At 35.0% G+C, this 21,109-nt stretch overlaps 1 protein-coding gene across 1 annotated transcript in view; it reads left to right on the plus strand.

Moving 5' to 3' along the window:
- LOC138333829 (neuronal acetylcholine receptor subunit alpha-10-like) overlaps nucleotides 1-15,104 on the plus strand; it is a 36,387-nt gene extending 21,283 nt beyond the window's left edge. Inside the window, exons 3-6 of the mRNA XM_069282443.1 lie at nucleotides 5,206-5,315; nucleotides 8,849-9,361; nucleotides 9,579-9,607; nucleotides 12,305-15,104. Coding sequence (XP_069138544.1) covers nucleotides 5,206-5,315; nucleotides 8,849-9,361; nucleotides 9,579-9,607; nucleotides 12,305-12,981 — 1,329 coding nt within the window. The 3' untranslated portion in view covers nucleotides 12,982-15,104. The remainder of the gene's footprint in view (nucleotides 1-5,205; nucleotides 5,316-8,848; nucleotides 9,362-9,578; nucleotides 9,608-12,304) is intronic.
- The last annotated feature ends 6,005 nt before the right edge of the window (nucleotides 15,105-21,109 follow it).

Here is a 21,109-nt window from a genome sequence, read left to right on the forward strand (position 1 = left end):
GTGCTTTTGGAGGCTGTAGTATATTTGTGTTTTGTCTCCTTGTGATAGTGTGTTTCGGAAGGCTGTGGTATGTTAGTGTTGTGTCTCATTGTGATAGTGGTACACTTGCTGTGTTTATTTATTACGAAGAAAACACGCGAAACCTGTAGTATGTTATCAAGATACTTGGAAAAATGAATTTATTACAGACTGACCAGAAACCAACATATCAAGTCATTGTCTAAAACTTGTCAGACAAGCCTCTATATCATTACCATGGCAATATAGATTTTCGAAAGTGATATCAAAACCCCTGTATAACTATTTTCACTAAAATCGGGCAATACATAAGTTTTGACCAATCCAGTTGCCAGGGATAGGCGGCAGTCCACCCACCCATACTCAGGTAAAGGTTATCGCAGTCTGCCAAATAGTTTATAAATAATCGTGCGGACAACATCAAGACTGAAGAAAAAGACTCAAGAAGAAGAAGAAAAGGAAGAAAAAGAAAATACGAAGCCAAACCATCATTTTTTACTTCGTTTGGAGGGGCATGAGTATGAATGTACCTGCCATAGAAGTTTCCGTTGTCAGTCAGTTCGGACGTTCCTTCATATGCAGTTTGTGTCACTGTTTCCTTCCCTTTACCAAAAAAAAAAAAAAAAACACAAACAGAACAAAAAAATCATTACTATTGTCAGCGATTCCTCTTATTCAGAACGTCACCCTTGCTCTAAAATGCGCCATGGAAACACTCAACGAATTGTGCTCTGCAACAATCACTGTACTTTGTAGAATATTTTTCTACTAAACGATCTGTTTAATACTTTAACTGAAGATCTCTCATACCGCTTGTACGAGGGAGCTAATTGCTATAAAGTGTAGGAATGTTAGGGTTATCTTTGCATCTGTCTACCTATACCATAAACGCCGAGGGCTTATCCATTATTATTTTGGTTTTCCTATCCCTTTAAATCAGAATTTATAGTGCTATATGAGACTATGGCATGCCATAAAAATGTCCGAAGGTCACATGGCATAATGACGTAAACAATATGGTAGATGCATAGAAACGTTTTTTTCGTAAATGAGCTATTTACTTAGCTCATTCTATTGAAACCATGACATCAATCCATATGCAGAAAGATCATGCGGCTTTATAAACTCAGGTTAGATTTATTGTTCTCCCGTAACACAGATAGATAAGTAAGATACCCTTCATCCCCTAACATCTTATCGGAAACACATGCTTTTGTAAACGATTGACGCAAACTAAAAATGCAAAAAACCTTAAGAATTCTACAATGTGTTTTTATAGCATTTCCCTCCATTGCAAAATCGATCCTCCCTCTTCCCCTCCCTCGTACAAGGGACACCTCCTCCCGTTACCGTCTACTCCACTGTAACATTGTTACAATTTCTGGACAAGCAGACGACTGAAAAATAATATTTTTGCCGTTACAGATAATTTTAATATGCTTTTGAATCAATACATAATTAAAACAAACAATGCTATATCAAATGGTTGCCAGGTTTTGTTTTGTTTATTAGATAAACCTCCTGTTAGCAGGAATGGCCATTTAAAGCTGACAATGCCATTGAAAATATACATTTGAGATTAATTTTTTTTGTTGTTGCAAAATTTGGAAAATAAAATGGAAAAAAAAACTTTATTGTTATTTATTTTTTAATCTCAAGTATATAGTTTTTAACTTGCATTGTTGCATTGTCAGCTTTAAGGAGGACTTCTCATTTGTGAATTGTGTGCGATGTTTGAATGCCCTATATATAAAGCACAAAAAAGAAATTAATTTATTTTTTGGAATTGATTTTATGTATTACATCCCCGATCTAATTGCAATAGACGTTTTCTAATTTTGTAATTTAATTTGCCATGATAATCATGCGGAATATTCATAAATGAAGCTATTTTAATCATTTTTAGCCTATATCTTGATTTTTTAAGACACAATATTAAACTATATTTAACAAACATAATATTTACTGAGAATGTGTATGTTCTTCAGACACATCTTTGAGAGAAATGTAAAGTTTGTTCAAGGATGCGGTCTATGGCTTATACATGAAAAACAAAAAATGGTCAAAATAGTCAACATTTAAACATTTTCATACTCTATTCATGTTAATGTTGGCTAACATAACGAGCTGCACTGCAAGGGTACATAACTATGGTACCAAAGCTGTCGATATTTGAAAGTTAACAATTTAATCACTATATATAGGGATACAATTAAATGTTTGGCCATTTATTTCCTTTTATATGCCCAAATATGGGAAGTATACCTTCTATTTAAAGTATGATTGATGCATGCCGGTGTGTACTACACGCATTATGACAATGGGGTTGTATGGTAATACCGTGCATATGCTTATGTGTTTGGATAGATGGCAGCATACTATTTAATGATAATGTCAATAAAGTTTGATTTCATTTAATTGATCATTTGCATCAATGTTGATGCACTTCAATGGAATAACAATATATTTGGTGATTTGGTTCAGGGGGAGTAACGCTATCATATTCCAATTTTTTTTTTCATCAGTTTTTCAAAGGCTTAAAAATTCAAGCCTATTTTTTCCTAAATGTTTTTTTAGTCTCTTTTTTCCATCTCATAAGAGATAATAATACTTATAAATAATGATCATATAACAAATGATTTATCATACCTGAAAATACCTCTTTTTAATTTTATAAATATGGATTTTCCAAAAAAAAAATTTCAATTTTGTTAAAGAAAAAGAAAACGATAAACATGATAATTATTTTGTACATTTTTCAATGTTTGCATAAATGAAAATATAATTTTTGTTCAGTCTAAATTCACCAAAATGCTAAAACCAATGTCGCCGTAAAAAGGATTTGAGAAGAAAACAACAACCTTTCCATTTTTATAACTATATGGTACCATATGTCAGCTTAAAATAAAAATAAGAAACATCTGACATCGGTCAAATTGTCATCTAAAGATTAAACTATTGGAGGTGTATTTAAGGAAGCAAACAAACAATTTTGCATGCAATTGTTTAATTAATTCGGAAAGATATACCATGTGTCTTCAAACATAATAATGCTGTTAAGAGAACGTGTAACTTATAAAACTCAAAACACATACCGATACATAATCCCAACCTCGATACACATATTTACAACAATTATGTAGCCATGACAACCTAAAGGTAAAATTTCAATTTCATCCTAGCGTTAAGTTATTCTACTGTGAATATTGAATATAATTATAGCAATGCAATTTGTTTGTTTCCTTAAATACCGGAGAGCTGTGTATTCACAGTCTAGCATTTGCTTCTATCGTCCCTAAAGAATGGTAAAGGTACTAGACAACTGTGACATACTTGTCTGATATCACTCTCGTAATTCACAATCCGAAAAGCGTGTGTCTGTTGCGATTTATTTGAGTCACACAAACCGGTTTTCCTTGAATAACTGATACAATGACCGAGGAAAAGTGCAACATTGTAGGTCGGTACAGGAATTTAATCAATCAACTCTAGAAAAATACTGAATTCTAAATCTTCCGGGAAAACGGACATCGAAACCACGATATGTCTAGCTACACGTATGAGCCTGGGTTGTGGGAGTAGGACAAACACAGCATACCTAACTATGTTTATTGGGCTTATAGTATATCAACAGCCGCACGTAATCATTAAAGGGCAACCTCACCTGTATGAAGATTGTTGCTTGTGTGAATGTTTTTCGGGAGACTGCGGTATATATGTGTTGAGTCTCTTTGTCCGTTGTAAGGTGATATCCGTGCATGCCGACATTGGAAGTAAACCCAGGCACTGACTTTATGCTGAGCACTAATCTGGAGCAGAAACTACCACTATTATGGATTATGTTGTATCTCGGCCTGGGGACAGAATCTAGAGCCTACATCACATGGGTGAACGTGTCAAAGGATATATGCGGAAGGAACATGGGCATTTTAAATGATAACGAATAATTATTTTTCGTATTTTGTAATGCTATACAATATTTTTGTGAATATTGGTAAATTTTCATGGTTTCTATTAATAATTTTTTTATTAATTAAAAATAATTTCACCGTTGAACTTTTCATTTCGTAGTAAAACTTTGTAGTAAAAGAGAAGGTCGTTTTCCAAGCCTATAAATACATACCATTCATAGGAATCAACCAATTACCTTGCAGATATGTTATTTCTTTCATACTTACGGGCGTAATACTGGCTGGTCTAGAGCAAAACACTCATGTCGCCTGAGGCTGTATTGCATGGCTACCCATGTAATAAAGCATCGTGACCTCACGGCGTCAACAAAATCTCTATTTCCTCGGTAAAATGTTAACATTTTTTCACAAATATGACTGGATTTACTATAAAAGATACAAACAACGGAATTTGTGTTGAAAATATCACACGTAATTTTTCATGTATGGTAAATGGACTCTCAGTCGTGGATTTCTTCGAATCTATTTCAAATGGCGGGATAATATCGTTGTAATGTTGCAATAAAACGTCGAGGTTTGAAAGAAAAATACTCTTTCATAAGTGGATATGAAGGATAGGGATATTCTACCCTCGGGATCACAAAATGTTACAAAACCTTCGGCACGCCTCGGGTTTTACTACATTTTGTGACCCTCGGGTAGAATATCCCTATATATATAGAATATCCACATATGAAAGAGTCTTATAATATTACATGTGTGTAATAAAAGTGTAATAAATAAAATTTATGAAACTACTTTATTGAATGGGAATACGCAGAAGTCGCATTAGTGTAAATATATTTATTTCCATGTAAGTAAAAGTTAAGCAGTACGAAGTACTGCAATTAAAACGAAGGCGAACATCGGTACTCCTCAGTCTTGTACATTAAATCAAGACTTTAATTGTAATCACGTCTATTCCTATTTCTAATGTATATGACCAGGACATGTGTGTGCCCATCTTATAACTACGTAATCACATATATGTACTATTATTTTAACAGGGTTTTCTTGTTTTGAGATCACAACACAGGGTATTCAAAATGACGGTATTAAAATGAGAACAAATCATCTAGACTAAAGGAAAGTTAATTAAATACAATGATAATTTCTTTCACATTATATTATATAAAGAGGTTTTTCGTATTTGGGGATCATAACAAGGGGTAATCATAACGAAGACAGTACAACCTCCAGAGTAAAGGATAATTCATACAATGGTATTTTCTTGCAGACTTGGATTGACGAGAGAATCGGCTGGGACACAAAGGATTACAATGGACTGGAGGTTATACGGCTCCCAGCCAAGAAGTTATGGCTACCGGATGTTGTGCTTTACAATAAGTAGGTACTAGAGGATCATCCTCAAGTGTAAGTAAGATCAGTGGTAGGTACTAGAGGATCATCCTCAAGTGTAAGTAAGATCAGTGGTAGGTACTAGAGGATCATCCTCAAGTGTAAGTAAGATCAGTGGTATGTACGAGAGGATCATCCTCACGAGTACATGTAAGATCAATGGTAGGTACTAGAGGATCATTCTCAAGTGTAAGTAAGATCAATGGTAGGTACTAGAGGATCATCCTCAAGTGTAAGTAAGATCAGTGGTAGGTACTAGAGGATCATCCTCAAGTGTAAGTAAGATGAATGGTAGGTACTAGAGGATCATCCTCAAGAGTAAGTAAGATCAGTGGTAGGTACTAGAGGATCATTCTCAAGTGTAAGTAAGATCAGTGGTAGGTACTAGAGGATCATCCTCAAGTGTAAGTAAGATCAGTGGTAGGTACTAGAGGATCATCCTCAAGAGTAAGTAAGATCAGTGGTAGGTACTAGAGGATCATTCTCAAGTGTAAGTAAGATCAGTGGTAGGTACTAGAGGATCATCCTCAAGTGTAAGTAAGATCAGTGGTAGGTACTAGAGGATCATCCTCAAGTGTAAGTAAGATGAGTGGTAGGTACTAGAGGATCATCCTCAAGTGTAAGTAAGATCAGTGGTAGGTACTAGAGGATCATCCTCAAGTGTAAGTAAGATCTCAAGTGTAAGTAAGATCAGTGGTAGGTACTAGAGGATCATCCTCAAGTGTAAGTAAGATCAGTGGTAGGTACTAGAGGATCATCCTCAAGTGTAAGTAAGATCAGTGGTAGGTACTAGAGGATCATCCTCAAGTGTAAGTAAGATCAGTGGTAGGTACTAGAGGATCATCCTCAAGTGTAAGTAAGATCAGTGGTAGGTACTAGAGGATCATCCTCAAGTGTAAGTAAGATCAGTGGTAGGTACTAGAGGATCATCCTCAAGAGTAAGTAAGATCAGTGGTAGGTACTAGAGGATCATCCTCAAGTGTAAGTAAGATCAGTGGTAGGTACTAGAGGATCATCCTCAAGTGTAAGTAAGATCAGTGGTAGGTACTAGAGGATCATCCTCAAGTGTAAGTAAGATCAGTGGTAGGTACTAGAGGATCATCCTCAAGTGTAAGTAAGATCAGTGGTAGGTACTAGAGGATCATCCTCTCAAGTGTAAGTAAGATCAGTGGTAGGTACTAGAGGATCATCCTCAAGAGTAAGTAAGATCAGTGGTAGGTACTAGAGGATCATCCTCAAGTGTAAGTAAGATCAGTGGTAGGTACTAGAGGATCATCCTCAAGTGTAAGATCAGTGGTAGGTACTAGAGGATCATCCTCACGAGTAAGTAAGATCAGTGGTAGGTACTAGAGGATCATCCTCAAGTGTAAGTAAGATATGTAAGTAAGATGAATGGTAGGTACTAGAGGATCATCCTCAAGTGTAAGTAAGATCAGTGGTAGGTACTAGAGGATCATCCTCAAGTGTAAGTAAGATCAGTGGTAGGTACTAGAGGATCATCCTCAAGTGTAAGTAAGATCAGTGGTAGGTACTAGAGGATCATCCTCTCAAGAGTAAGTAAGATGAATGGTAGGTACTAGAGGATCATCCTCAAGTGTAAGTAAGATCAGTGTAAGTAAGATCAGTGGTAGGTACTAGAGGATCATCCTCAAGTGTAAGTAAGATCAGTGGTAGGTACTAGAGGATCATCCTCAAGTGTAAGTAAGATCAGTGGTAGGTACTAGAGGATCATCCTCAAGTGTAAGTAAGATCAGTGGTAGGTACTAGAGGATCATCCTCAAGTGTAAGTAAGATCAGTGGTAGGTACTAGAGGATCATCCTCAAGTGTAAGTAAGTAAGAAGTGGTAGGTACTAGAGGATCATCCTCAAGTGTAAGTAAGATCAGTGGTAGGTACTAGAGGATCATCCTCAAGTGTAAGTAAGTAAGATCAGTGGTAGGTACTAGAGGATCATCCTCAAGTGTAAGTAAGATGAATGGTAGGTACTAGAGGATCATCCTCAAGTGTAAGTAAGATCAGTGGTAGGTACTAGAGGATCATCCTCAAGTGTAAGTAAGATGAATGGTAGGTACTAGAGGATCATCCTCAAGTGTAAGTAAGATCAGTGGTAGGTACTAGAGGATCATCCTCAAGTGTAAGTAAGATCAGTGGTAGGTACTAGAGGATCATCCTCAAGTGTAAGTAAGATCAGTGGTAGGTACTAGAGGATCATCCTCAAGTGTAAGTAAGATCAGTGGTAGGTACTAGAGGATCATCCTCAAGTGTAAGTAAGATCAGTGGTAGGTACTAGAGGATCATCCTCAAGTGTAAGTAAGATGAATGGTAGGTACTAGAGGATCATCCTCAGTGTAAGTAAGATGAATGGTAGGTACTAGAGGATCATCCTCAAGTGTAAGTATGATCAGTGGTAGGTACTAGAGGATCATCCTCAAGTGTAAGTAAGATGAATGGTAGGTACTAGAGGATCATCCTCACGAGTACATGTAAGTAAGATCAGTGGTAGGTACTAGAGGATCATCCTCAAGTGTAAGTAAGATCAGTGGTAGGTACTAGAGGATCATCCTCAAGTGCAAGTATGATCAGTGGTAGGTACTAGGGAATCCGTCAGCCTATGACGAGGGAACTTAAATTCCATTGTAAAGTTTCTTATTCATTTCTTTTTACTGACGAGAATGATTTCATCTGTGCCGCACATGGATCTATCTTAGACTCATATAAGGCCGAAAACGTCTTTTGACAATAAATAAAGCAAATCTGTGTAAATGTAGAGTGTAAACTAAGAAAGTTTATTTAAATTATCATAGACGCAATATCTTTTCGAAGCGTGGACTAAAAGTAGTCCTGTCTGGCACTGGGGTGTGTATTTATACGACATTTCGCTAACACTATTTTAACGCAACTCATCTTTTGTTGACTTCATATTGGGACTATTTAAATGTATGGCAGTATTCCCGTAACATTTTTGTGTATGATGTGTGTATTATGTTAGAATTAAGACAGGTGAGATTATAAGACTCTTTCATATGTGGATATGAAGGATAGGGATATTCTACCCGAGGGTCACAAAATGTAGTAAAACCCGAGGCTTGCTGAGGGTTTTGCAACATTTTGTGATCCCGAGGATAAAATATCCCTATCCTTCATATTCACTTATGAAAGAGTATTTTTCTTTCATACCTCGACGTTTTATTCCACCTATAATATCCCGCCATTTTGAAATAGATTCGAAGAAATCCACGACTGGAAGTCAATTTTCTATACACGAAAAAATACGTGATACTTTCAACACAAATTCTATTGTTTGCATCTTTTATAGTAAAACCAGTCATATTTGTGAAAAAAAATGTTAAAATTGTACCGAGGAAATAGAGATTTTGTTGAGGCCATGACGTCACGATGCAGCCTCAGGCGACATGAGTATATTGCCCTGGACCAGCCAGTATTACACGTGTAGGTATGAAAACATATCTTTTATGTCAATGATGTGATATTACATGTATGATGCTTGTTGTTATGTTTCAGTGCGGATGACTACACCTCCGGGTTTATGCCGATTAATGCTATGGTGAAATACAACGGAGAGATTTTCTGGTCCCCACCGACACGTCTCCGTAGCTCCTGTAAAGTTGATATCACTTACTTCCCCTTCGACAGCCAGATATGCAAACTAAAATTCGGGTCATGGACGTACCCTAAGGCCCAGGTAGATTTGGTTAATATGAGCGGCCTTGTTGACCTCACCACGTACACGACCAACGGCGAGTGGATGCTCAAGGAGTACTTCATTACACGTAATGAGATCGTGTATCCGATTGGTCAAGACATCTACCCTGACGTCACAGTGATCATCGTCATTCAAAGGAGAATCCTGTACTATATCCTTAACATCATCTTTCCATGTTTCTGGCTAAATGTGCTCAGCGTCCTGACATTCTGTTTACCGCCAGATGCTGGAGAGAAAATCAGCCTCAGTATAACAGTACTGCTGTCTTACTCCGTATTCATGTTACTGGTGGCGGAAAGCATGCCCCCGACGTCCGAGTTTTGTACCATTAATAGGTGAGTATTGTTGTCCGAGTTTGTATCCTTAATAGGTGAGAATGGTGTCCGAGTTTGTATTATTGATAGGTGAGTATGGTGTCCGAGTTTGTGCATTAAAAGGTGGTATTGTGTCCGAGTTTGTATCATAATAGTGAGTATGAGTCGAGTTGTGATTAATAGGTGTACGAGTTTGTATCATTAAATAGGTGAGTATTGTGTCCGAGTTTGTACCATTAATAGGTGAGTATTGAGTCCGAGTGTGCGATAAAAGTGGTATTTGTCCTTACCATTAATGGTGAGTATTGAGTCCGAGTTTGTGCCATTAATAGGTGAGTATTGTGTACCGAGTTTGTATCATTTTAAAATAGGTGAGTATGGTGTCCGAGTTTGTATCATTAATGTGGTATTATTAATAGGATAAATAAGTAGTTGGTGTCCGAGTTTGTATCAATTAATAGTGTATGGTTAGTTGATTATAGTGTTGTATGTTGTCGAGTTTGTATCATTAATAGGTGAGTATGTTGTCCGAGTTTGTACCATTAATAGGTGAGAATGGTGTCCGAGTTTGTATCATAATAGGTGAGAATATTGTCCGAGTTTGTATCATTAATAGGTGAGTATGTTGTCCGAGTTTGTACCATTAATAGGTGAGAATGGTGTCCGAGTTTGTATCATTAATAGGTGAGTATATTGTCCGAGTTTGTATCATTAATAGGTGAGTATGGTGTCCGAGTTTGTATCATTAATAGGTGAGAATATTGTCCGAGTTTGTATCATTAATAGGTGAGTATGATGTCCGACAGTGCGCTATTTATGTTTATGTTTAAATTTCCATTCCTACGTGTAATACTAATGTCTATTAACACAGCTTCATCGTAACTTCATAATATTGCTTTATTACAACAGACACATTACTTTTTTAGAATATCCGTTAAACTGTAAGCGTGGATATGAAAAAAAAAAGAATTTATGCAAGGCACGTGGGTGGGGGTTTGGGTTGGAGGTCTTTTTACGGCAAAAATTTTGTCTGGCGTAAAACTGTATTTTAACATTTGTCGATGAAAGTTTGATATTGCATCTATCGTGAAAACAAAAATGTTTCAAAACGTAACACATATAAGTCATGAAATAACAGCTCGTGAAGATATGCATATTGACACTGAACCCACACGGATCCTGGAATATTTGTCGATATCATACTGTAAAAGAATCTGAAGTATAATTAAAACATCTTCAGTTATTAATATGCCCCCACCTCCATCATTGTCTCCAAATCAGCCTAATTATATTAGGGATAAAACTACACCCGTATGATGAGTTTCTGAGACATTAAAGTACACTAGCGGACTAAAGCACGCCGATCAATGCCTTCCAGATCGGCAATGGGTTATTAAAGCATGTTGTCGTTCGTTTTCATTTTAGGGAACCCCGTGGGTTAATAACAGTATTCTCACGCAAGGCTAACTCTACGCATTTACTTTGTATCGGAAAAGTCCATCTATTATGTAATTATAATATTTATGTGTACAGCTCGGAGTTTAAGCGCAGGATTAGCCGTAAATGCTCACAGATCGGCGACGCCAGGGGCTGCCGTTCGGTCCAAACTATTACGAGATAAGGCTTGCAAGCTGTTCGACAGCCTTCGCCACAAACCTAGCAATAAGGATACTTAAGCCTACTGCTGCATTCATCACAATTTTGATTCCGCTCTGGACGAAGGAAAATTGGTGAATTTTCTACACCCAACGATCTTTTAAAACACAAATTAACTTCTGAATACCAATTTTCCAGTTATGATTCGACCACAGGAATAGATAATGGTCCTAAGACTTGAAGGAAATAACATAATTGCGTATTATTTGACGCCATAGAACGTCACTGAAGCGATGAGTGTCTTAAGTGCGGAGACGAAATTTTGGTGGGTTTCACATTACAATATATTATACAACTATACAATGCATACTATATTAATCCATTATATAACTGTTAGATATTTCTCACAGCTGCATATCGTACGAAGGATCATTTTGAAAATTTGAACGCAATGCAACGTAACGCAAAAAAGTCGTCATAACGCCTTTTTAATTACTACGGTCATCTTGGTGCATGATTCTGGATTTATGTTTGTAGCGTTATCTATAGTCACGACTTTTCAAAAAATACATTGTAACGAATTTACAAAAGGCGTTTTAACGATTTTATCCGCAAGTTATTGCTAGTTTGAAAAGGTTACTACGACCTTACAAGTCTTTTTCGCGTTATAACGCGATTTTACATATTTTGTGTTTACTATTCGAAATTTGCAGTGATTGCGTTACCATCGAAAAAAATTATGTCAACAAACTGTTGTTTCGTTTCCTTAGAATGATGTCACTTTTGTGTACGAGTAGTAAATAATGGTTCGATCACTTATTTATAAACATCCAGTCTTTAATCTTTATGTAGCGACACGTCTCTTTTCAAGAAAAAAATGTTTCCGTGTGTTTGGTATCTATGTTTTCTTCTTGTGTATGGAAAGTATTATTAAGGTTTACTGTATCATTTAAATGTAATATATTATCTGGTGAATATTCAGAAATCCAAGAAGGCCATCACGAAACCATGTGAACGGCCAGACATTCGATTTTCATTAAAGCTTCGAACGCTAGCATTACTCATGCAATGCATATCTTTAAGTGTTCCCGCGGATGTTTCAAATTTATGGTTCACATGTACAAGTTTCAATGTAAATGCGCAGAGAAATGTATAATGATACATGATGCACATCGAACATGTTTACAAGGCATATCTCATTAATCTGTATATCATTATTATGCTACGCCTGAATTCAGGGAAATATTTCTGATGGATTTACTATTGTGACTTCATCTGAACTACATTTTGTATTAGGTTTGTGTTAAAAAGATGTTTGATTGCCAATTCTTATTTATTGTTCAGGTATCTACTTGACGGTTTCGATGGCGCTGGCCTCCATCTCTGTCATCTTGACGGTGTTTGTCCTGAAGATCCATCACTGTGCTCCACATCAGCCCCGTGTACCACGCTGGGTGAGGCGTTTGGTCCTGGACATCATCGGAGGGATGATGCAATGTACGTGCCTTAAAACCCAGAATAGTCTCGGGGGCAGAACGCGAGCAGGAGAAATACACGGACCCGAGGAATCAGAAATCTTATCAAAGCTTATGAACGATATAGCAGCAACGAAACACAATAATAGACGGCGCTGCCAACCCAAAGACTCCTACATGACAACGCAGAGCGAGGCTGGCAGCGTCATAGCTGATCTAAGAGGAAGCAGTTTCCTTTCTGATCTGCGAGGAAGTCTCAATATGTCGAACCGCAATTCATATGTTGATGATCATAACGGGAACAATGACGGTCTGACAGACGGTAGGAAAGGCATCATGGAGGATGTTCTCAAATACTTACAGTGCATGCTAGCCAAAAATGACCAGCAGGACCTTGAGGCTGAAGTACTGGACGAATGGAAACAAGTAGCTACTATCGTGGACAAAGCATTGCTATGGACTTTTCTGGGTATTACCCTGATATCGACACTAATAATACTTATCATCATTCCCCTCACCACTTACTCTATGACAGGCGGGCTTTAATACAAGAGAACACCTCTTACAGGCGGGCTTTAATACAAGAGAACACCTCCTACAGGCGGGCTTTAATACAAGAGAACACCTCCTACAGGCGGGCTTTAATACAAGAGAACACCTCCTACAGGCGGGCTTTAATACAAGAGAACACCTCCTACTGGCGAGCATTAATACACGACAACACCGTCTACAGGTGTGCTTTAATACAAGAGAACACATCGTACCGGCGAGCATTAATACACGACAACACCGTCTACATGCGGCACTAATACACCACAACACCGCTTTCCCTATAACAGACGGGCTTTAACACACAACAGCGCCTTCTCTCTAATAGGCCGGATTAAATAAATTACAACACCGCCTATAGACGGGCTTTAAAAAACGACATACACAACAACATCAAACACTCAATGACAGACTGGCTTTAATATACGACAACACCGCTATAGACTGGTTTTATCAAAGAACAACACCGCCTATAGACGGGCTTTAATAAACAACGTAGATTAAAGATGGGCTTTAATAAACAACAACACCGCATATAGGTGGGCTTTAATAAACAACAACACCGATTACACTATAACAGACAGGAATATATAGCCTTATGGCTGGCGGTTTGAAATGTGACGGACGAATTTTGTTTCTTTACATGTTAAAATGTCAAAACGGTTGGTTCTATAAATTCATGTTCACTTTTTGTGTACATACAACACAGTTTCATTTTATACACAACTATTGTGATGAGTTCAAATTGCACAATTTATTTGTAAATAACCAATAGTTGGATATACGGATGGCACTTTGTGTTACTGCCTGACTATGCTCAGATGAAGTAGGGTTTTGTTGTTCGAATTACTCATGTGTATTATATATAGTCAGCGGTATATTTATGTTCAGTAAAAGTGAATGTCCTTCTTTTAAAATCAAAGGGGATCTACGAATGTTCCTGACACCCCTGAGAGTTGTTAATGATGATTCGGTGCTAAATCTTTCTAGTAGAAGAAAATGTAGTAATGTAGTAAAATGTAGTAATCTGTAATTGATCATTAAATACAAAATCATTTGGGATACAACATAACACATCAGATGACAAGGAATGATGTGGAGGCATGACTACTAGAACAAACTCAAGTGCTACATATGAACAGTAGAACATTGATTAGACGTAACTGTCGTAAAACAGCATGGTATTATTCCGGATAATTTATTTCGTAGTTGGTATATATTCACCGCAAAATAGCAGGCTGGTTGGTTTTTCTTTGATCATCGTACTTTTGTTCTGATATCAAATTGATCAGGTAACTCTCTTTGCAAAAGTTATGAAAAAATATAACAGTTTGTCAGACTCATTTTAAATAAAATACCAAATATATTTAACTATTTCATAACTTTTACTACAAGTAACGTTATAAATTTGATATTAGCACAAACGAGTACAACCCAGTCGAAATATAAAAAAAATATGTTAAACCCCCTTATAGATTATCACAGACAGCAATCAATCAAAATAAAATGTCAAGTCTACATTTATATCTTTAAAATTATTCAATAAAATATCAACCAAGATATATGACGACACATTATTATTATTTCCCTCACAGTATCTATTTTGAAGATATTTAGGTTTGGCATAAATGATAAACCAACCTGAAGAGTCGTCTTCTGAGTATTTATTTACCTGTGCAATACGCTTGTGTCACTAGGGACGTTTCGTAGGCAAGATGTTCGTGAAGAATTGACGACGGCTGAGCAGGTCTACCTTTTTATATGTTTTTTCCTATTTTAGATTCTGGCAAATTTATTAACTTGCAAAATTTGAAATATTGACTTTGGGATTGATCTTAGGTTATTACTTCATTCTTCAAGGTTAGATTAACAATGTAATGACCTCAACTAAGGTCCATAATTGAAATACTGATTACGTGGTGTTAATAGCGCCACAGACAAGACTACAATCCGCTGTCAGTCGAGGGATAACCAAATATATCTTTGGATGTTTTCTTTAGTTTTTACTTGTATATCATTTAGTTGAGGTCACTATATGGAGTTTTCTAAAGAGAGAAAATTACTTCCTCCGTCAATATATACCGAAGTTATTCTTATATCCAGGTATTATCCGAAACAAACGAGGGTTTCAATATTTTGAATTATTCTCACCTACAAGTAAATCTACAATGTATGTGAAATAAAGTAAAAAAAAACACACATCAGAATTGTTATATTTTTTAATTTAAAAATTGTACTGAATATTTTCTCATTGAAATAAGAAAAGAAATTCAGCAAAATGTGCAGCAATACTATGACCACAATTCGGACTTTGACATGACTATTCACTTTGAAAAAAATTGTTTAAAATGTCTGTTCGCGTGGATTCACACAAAAAACATGCAACTCTACATGCCTTACTACAATATATCTGTGTATTTGTTTTGAGTAACTTACAGAAATAGCGTCCACTCTTTAGCCATCAACACACGAGGTTGTGTGATAAGTTATGTAAATGTCTAGAAGTTCCCATCATGTAAAATACCAGACTGTATCCCAGTTATCGCTTGGCGCAATCTATTACTTGTGTAAAAAAACCCAGACTGTATCCCTGTTGTCGCCTGTCGCAATTTATTACTTGTGAAACCAATTTTGGTGACATGTCTTGTTATTCGAGTCCAAAATTTAAAAGATAAGTTGGCATAGGTCATTTAAAGATGCTACACCGCCGACAAATGGTATTTTCTGCATAAAGTTAAGAGTAGACGAATTATTCTTTTTTATTCAGTTGCAAAAGTTACACTTACATCACACCATTATCGTTTCTTATTTTATATCAATATGAAAATATAATGAATACTTACTGTGCCTGGAAAAGAAGTGCTTGGCATTATGCCGTATGTGGAATCAAGTAATTATTACGCATCCACCAAAACAAAATGAATTATCTTATGTTAATTTTTGTGTTAATTAGACATACCATACATCTACATGATTTACAACAATTATAGCTTAAAGGATGAGTACCATTTATGCTGTGTCGGCGTGGAGCATTTTTAACAACACACCTTTCATGTAATACCAATAAGTTATGCGTAACAATCTAAGTTTGACATTTTTGGACTTGAACATGTATTTCATGTAACATATCAAACGTGCAAAGGTAAGGTTGTCGATAGACTTACCTAAAAATTAATAATGCACATATGTATTCTTAGCTTCTATGTACTTCAAGTATAGTATTACATACCACTTTATATCTAAGAAAATTCCACGAAACCCATAAATAGATGCAGATACCAGTGATGGTATTTTGATATCTTGGACTTGATATGGGTTATATTTAATAATTAAAGGATTGTTAGATTGCATTTATTGGAGATATAAATGCAATCTGGGTGGCAGATAAATAGAATATAGCCTGTTAAGCCACCCAGATTGCATTTATATCTCCAATAAATGCAATCTAATAATTCTTTAATTGTTATATTTACATTTTACTTTCTAGTTCAAAGTAAAGCATAATTCAGATGCGAGTGAACATTTGAATTTCCCGCTTCAGCCATTTAACCTCAACAGCCAAGTTCAATGTGTTAAAAAATAGTCCATATAAAAAAATTGAAAAGATAACAAAGTTTCAATGTTTTTCAATAGCTTTTCAGTTTATTTCAATTATCCAGCAAAGATTTTTTTTAAGTTTCATAAAAATGGTTCATTCAACTTACTGTCAATTTTTCGGCGCGGACTAACATGTGTCAGTAAACAAGACTCAAATTCATTTATATAGATATTACTACACCAAGTCTAGGCTGCATTTATTGGCTCATAATGCAATTTCAGAGTAATGGGAGTCGCAGTGGCAAAATGTAAATATTGGATAATAATTATACATTGATATACACTCGGCTCCGTTTTATACTTGATACTATACATGGATAGTGTAAGGGAGAATAATCCTGTACAGTTAATGTCAGGTAAGCACATATATATTATACGCTAATCTGACTTCATGATTAATTAATTAAGTGATCGCCGGAAACAAAATACTTTCAATTTTATCGTAATTAGTTGATACAGGTAGTTATATAGGTTAATAAATATTTCACTGAGATTATAGATGTGCCAACCGGAGTATGTAAATCACAACCATAGGACTCCCCCGAACGACCCACAGTTCCTCCCCCTTAACAACATACATAACATATCAATCACACTGCAAAGCACTTTGACATTATCTTAAACACCCATTAGGCTGACAGGTAGATACAGGTAACTGTTTTTAATAAACAAAATACATTTATTCTTAAGGAACAATACACAGACGACATCGCCATAATGCACCCGGAACATTACTAGTTACAATTGTTTCAAAAGAGTCATTATCGTAAAAGAATTCAACAATCATTTGCATATGCAGTTGATAAAGTAGTTAAATTACTCCTTAAATTAAATCAACAACCACCTAGTATGGATTTTCACTTACTTGCACATACAATTCATTCTCATATAACGTTATAGTGTTTTGTTTTTAATGGATTGTATCACGTGTCAGCTTTTTAAGAATACAGTTTTTACAATTATTAAATAAGCTTTAAGTCACTTGACATTTTTGGTGATAAAACGACGTAAATAGTTTGAAAATACTGCAGAAAAAATACAAACAATAAAATGAGAAGAATGCAATTGAGCGTAGATATTAGGGATTTGTTGAACATAACAAAGTTAATAAAAAGTGTCAAAGTTCAAACAATCGCTCTTTATACATGCTATAGACACTAGTTAACATATAATGGCATGACTATTTGGTGATAGAAATATGTACCGATCCCTGTGGACTTACAAAACTAAAATGTACATTGCAAAATGAATTTTTTTTTTTTATTATTATTATTTTTTTTTTTTTATTATTTTTTTTTAATGCAAGCAACAAAACAATCTAAGAGTCGAAAGTGATATCTAAGGTTAGGCTCGATGCATAGACACTTACACCTATGAGTATAAATTATCACTAGTTTAAACAGGGTCTTAAACCTTTACATAGTGAACTGATTAGAAGTACATATGTATAAACATGGCAGTAGACAATAGAATGAAATGGTAACAGGGATATTACTGATCAATATAACCAGTCTGGTAGAATTTTCAAATATAATCCAAAATCAATTTAATGGTAATGTTCATGAAATTCAAACAACCAAAGAAGTTTTCTCTCACCAATAAAATTTTCTGAGCAAACACGTCCACAGTTTTGAATTACGCATAAAAACCTTGATGAGGAGTTGAACCGGAAGAGACTAACAAGAATAAATGGATAATGATGACGTAAAAAGAACATTTTACAAAATATTATTCTTATGATTACATCGTCATGTCATAACTTTAAACAGAGGGTAAATAACGAAATGTTTTCAATGATATGAAAAGATGTATGAAGACATTCATGAAATCTTTCTTTTTCTCAACTTTGTTTTTCTGCGGCTGTTTTTTTCCTTATATATACCCATAGTATATTATTGTAATCCTGAAGATTTAGACACCCCATGATATTGTACGGTGAAATTTATGTACGTTTGGGCATTGCACATGCGAGCTACAGTTCCTTCATTACATGTAGTTTTAGTAAAAAAAAATCATGTCTTTTGAAATAGGATTAACAAAAATGAAATGTACGATGTTGTTAAAGAAGCTCCACCGCCGAGATAGCATAAACGATACTCTTCATAGTTATATATGTCTACTTAACACACAAGTATATATAAACTAATTTAGTTTGCTCTTGGCGGATGCGCAATCAGTACTTCATTCCATATAGGACAAAGTGGCATGGATTTTTATTAATTGATCTATATCTTAAAGTAAAATAAGAAGCTCAAACTTTGCAATGGTGGTAATAGTGAAAAGTGCGCAACTTTTGTAACAGAAAAGCTACTAATTTGTCTGCATCAGTTTTATAATAGTGAAAAGTGCGCAATCCGTCAGTAGTATAGCATCTTTAACAGATTGACTTAATTCTCATAGCAAACAAACGAGAGGTCTCCCAGGACGAAGCAATGGTGGTATGAATTAACTGATTTATTTCAGTTTCAAAATATCGTGTTACTACGAATATTAAATACCAAAAACAACAGGCATGACTTATGTTAGTAAGTATGAGTATAGCATCTGAAGTTTTAAACAATCTTGGACTGAAATCTGCATCAAAGGAAGCTAGTATTAGTTGCAAAGATGCCTCTTGATTGTCATGGCTGGTTGTAGACGCAGTTGTCCCTTAGTGGATTATCTTATTATGGAATACGTGTCATAAATATAAATACCACAGTTTTATGGAATAAAATATAACATTATGAAATTATAATTTATTTCAAAATATTTTATTGGTAATATAATAAATATAATCATAATAATTAAATAGATCATAAATATAATAAAGTACAATGTATTAGCAGTTGGATTGGACAACAGGCAAAGCCTATGCAAATCCGTTCCAAAAATCATGAATTAATGAAATTATAATCTGTAAAGTAATAAATTCCATACAATATGCTCTGATATTTTTTACATTCATATTACTGATTCATTTGGGGATTGCTGCTTGAAAGTAGAGGCCGAGATGGCAGAATGGTTAAGATTTTCCGATATATTACCACAAACACGCTACCTCTCTGGATCGCAAGTTCAAATCCCATATTTTGCAGTTGCCAGGCACTAATCGCTGGTCGATAATTTTCTCCTGGTACTCCTCCACCGACTTTAAATAGGACGTGAAGGTTAATATATCTATACCACGTACAAACAAACCAAATGGGAGTTATATATACATATTGGGATTTATGATGCGGAAAGAGGGTTAATTCCCTAATGAGGAAATATAGTTATATAATTCACAATTTACATCAAATCATTTTTTCACAGTACAAATATTTTATTCCCCCAGCTGTATATGATGTGTAGATACATTTGTAGCATTGCAAAAATATACATACATATCAGTGGTTTGGTGAGAGCTTCCAGGGTTGGGGTGCCCTGGGGGTCAACTCCCCAAACAATATTGTCCTCGCTCGGGAGGGCTCTCGCACAGCATGCAGCAATTTAAATAATATATATAATTTTTGAGAGCCATTATAGTTAAAGGAACATAACTTTTGGAAATTTTGTAAAAAGGGGAAAAACTTTTTAAGAAAATTACATGTGTATTGAGTATTCTGTTCACATTAAGATTTGGAATTTAATTGTTTTTGTTTAATGTTTGAAGTGGAGAGAATAAAATATATGTATAAACAAACAAAAACTAGCACAAAAAGACACACACACACATAAAGAATTAAAGACAATACACAAACAAAACAGAAAGGATTCAAATCATACAATTGTCATCTTTAAGTACTACAACATAAAAAAAATCATACAAAAACACCGATTGGCATATTTCAAGAACTATTTAAAAATATATTTCCGATTGATCCATAATTGATCAAATTTCTCAATACTTCCATTTTTAATTGACAGTTTTTTTCAAGATCGTTGTTTTTTCTTGATACAGAAAAATATAAAACTTCATATAACGAATAATGAAATTGAGAGGTATTGACAATTTTTCAGTCTCACCAAAGAGTATTGTTTCTAATTTAAATTCCACCATATTATTAGTTTTTCATACATTTTTTCTTTTCATATTTTGCCATATTTCAAAAGATTTTTGACATTACCAAAGGACATGTTCTATTGTTTTAACTTCTGCATTACAGATATTACATATATTATTTTCATAAATAAATTTTCATATAATTTTTAAGTAATTATTTACAGGGAGTATATGGTGCGTAACCTGGAACCATTGTATTGATGTATCTTTGGTAATTTGAAAAGGTATTTTATATTAGTTTATCCAGTGTATGTTTCTAAAGACAGCTTGTTGCTTTCATTTATGCTCTGATGTTATCAAACATTTATTTTTTCCAATTAAACAAAAATACATGTCTTTACATCCCTTAATACTTTTAAATAAAATATGAATTTGGCTAGGTATAAATGGTCTATCTAGTTTACAAATTAAGGTTCAAATTTAGATTCTTACATATTTTCTTGATACAACTGCATATACTTCGGTAAAGCAAAAAAATGTTCTGATTCTATTCAGAATCTTTGT

The sequence above is a fragment of the Argopecten irradians genome, chromosome 10 (assembly GCF_041381155.1).
Source record: "Argopecten irradians isolate NY chromosome 10, Ai_NY, whole genome shotgun sequence".
Lineage (NCBI taxonomy): Eukaryota > Metazoa > Mollusca > Bivalvia > Pectinida > Pectinidae > Argopecten > Argopecten irradians.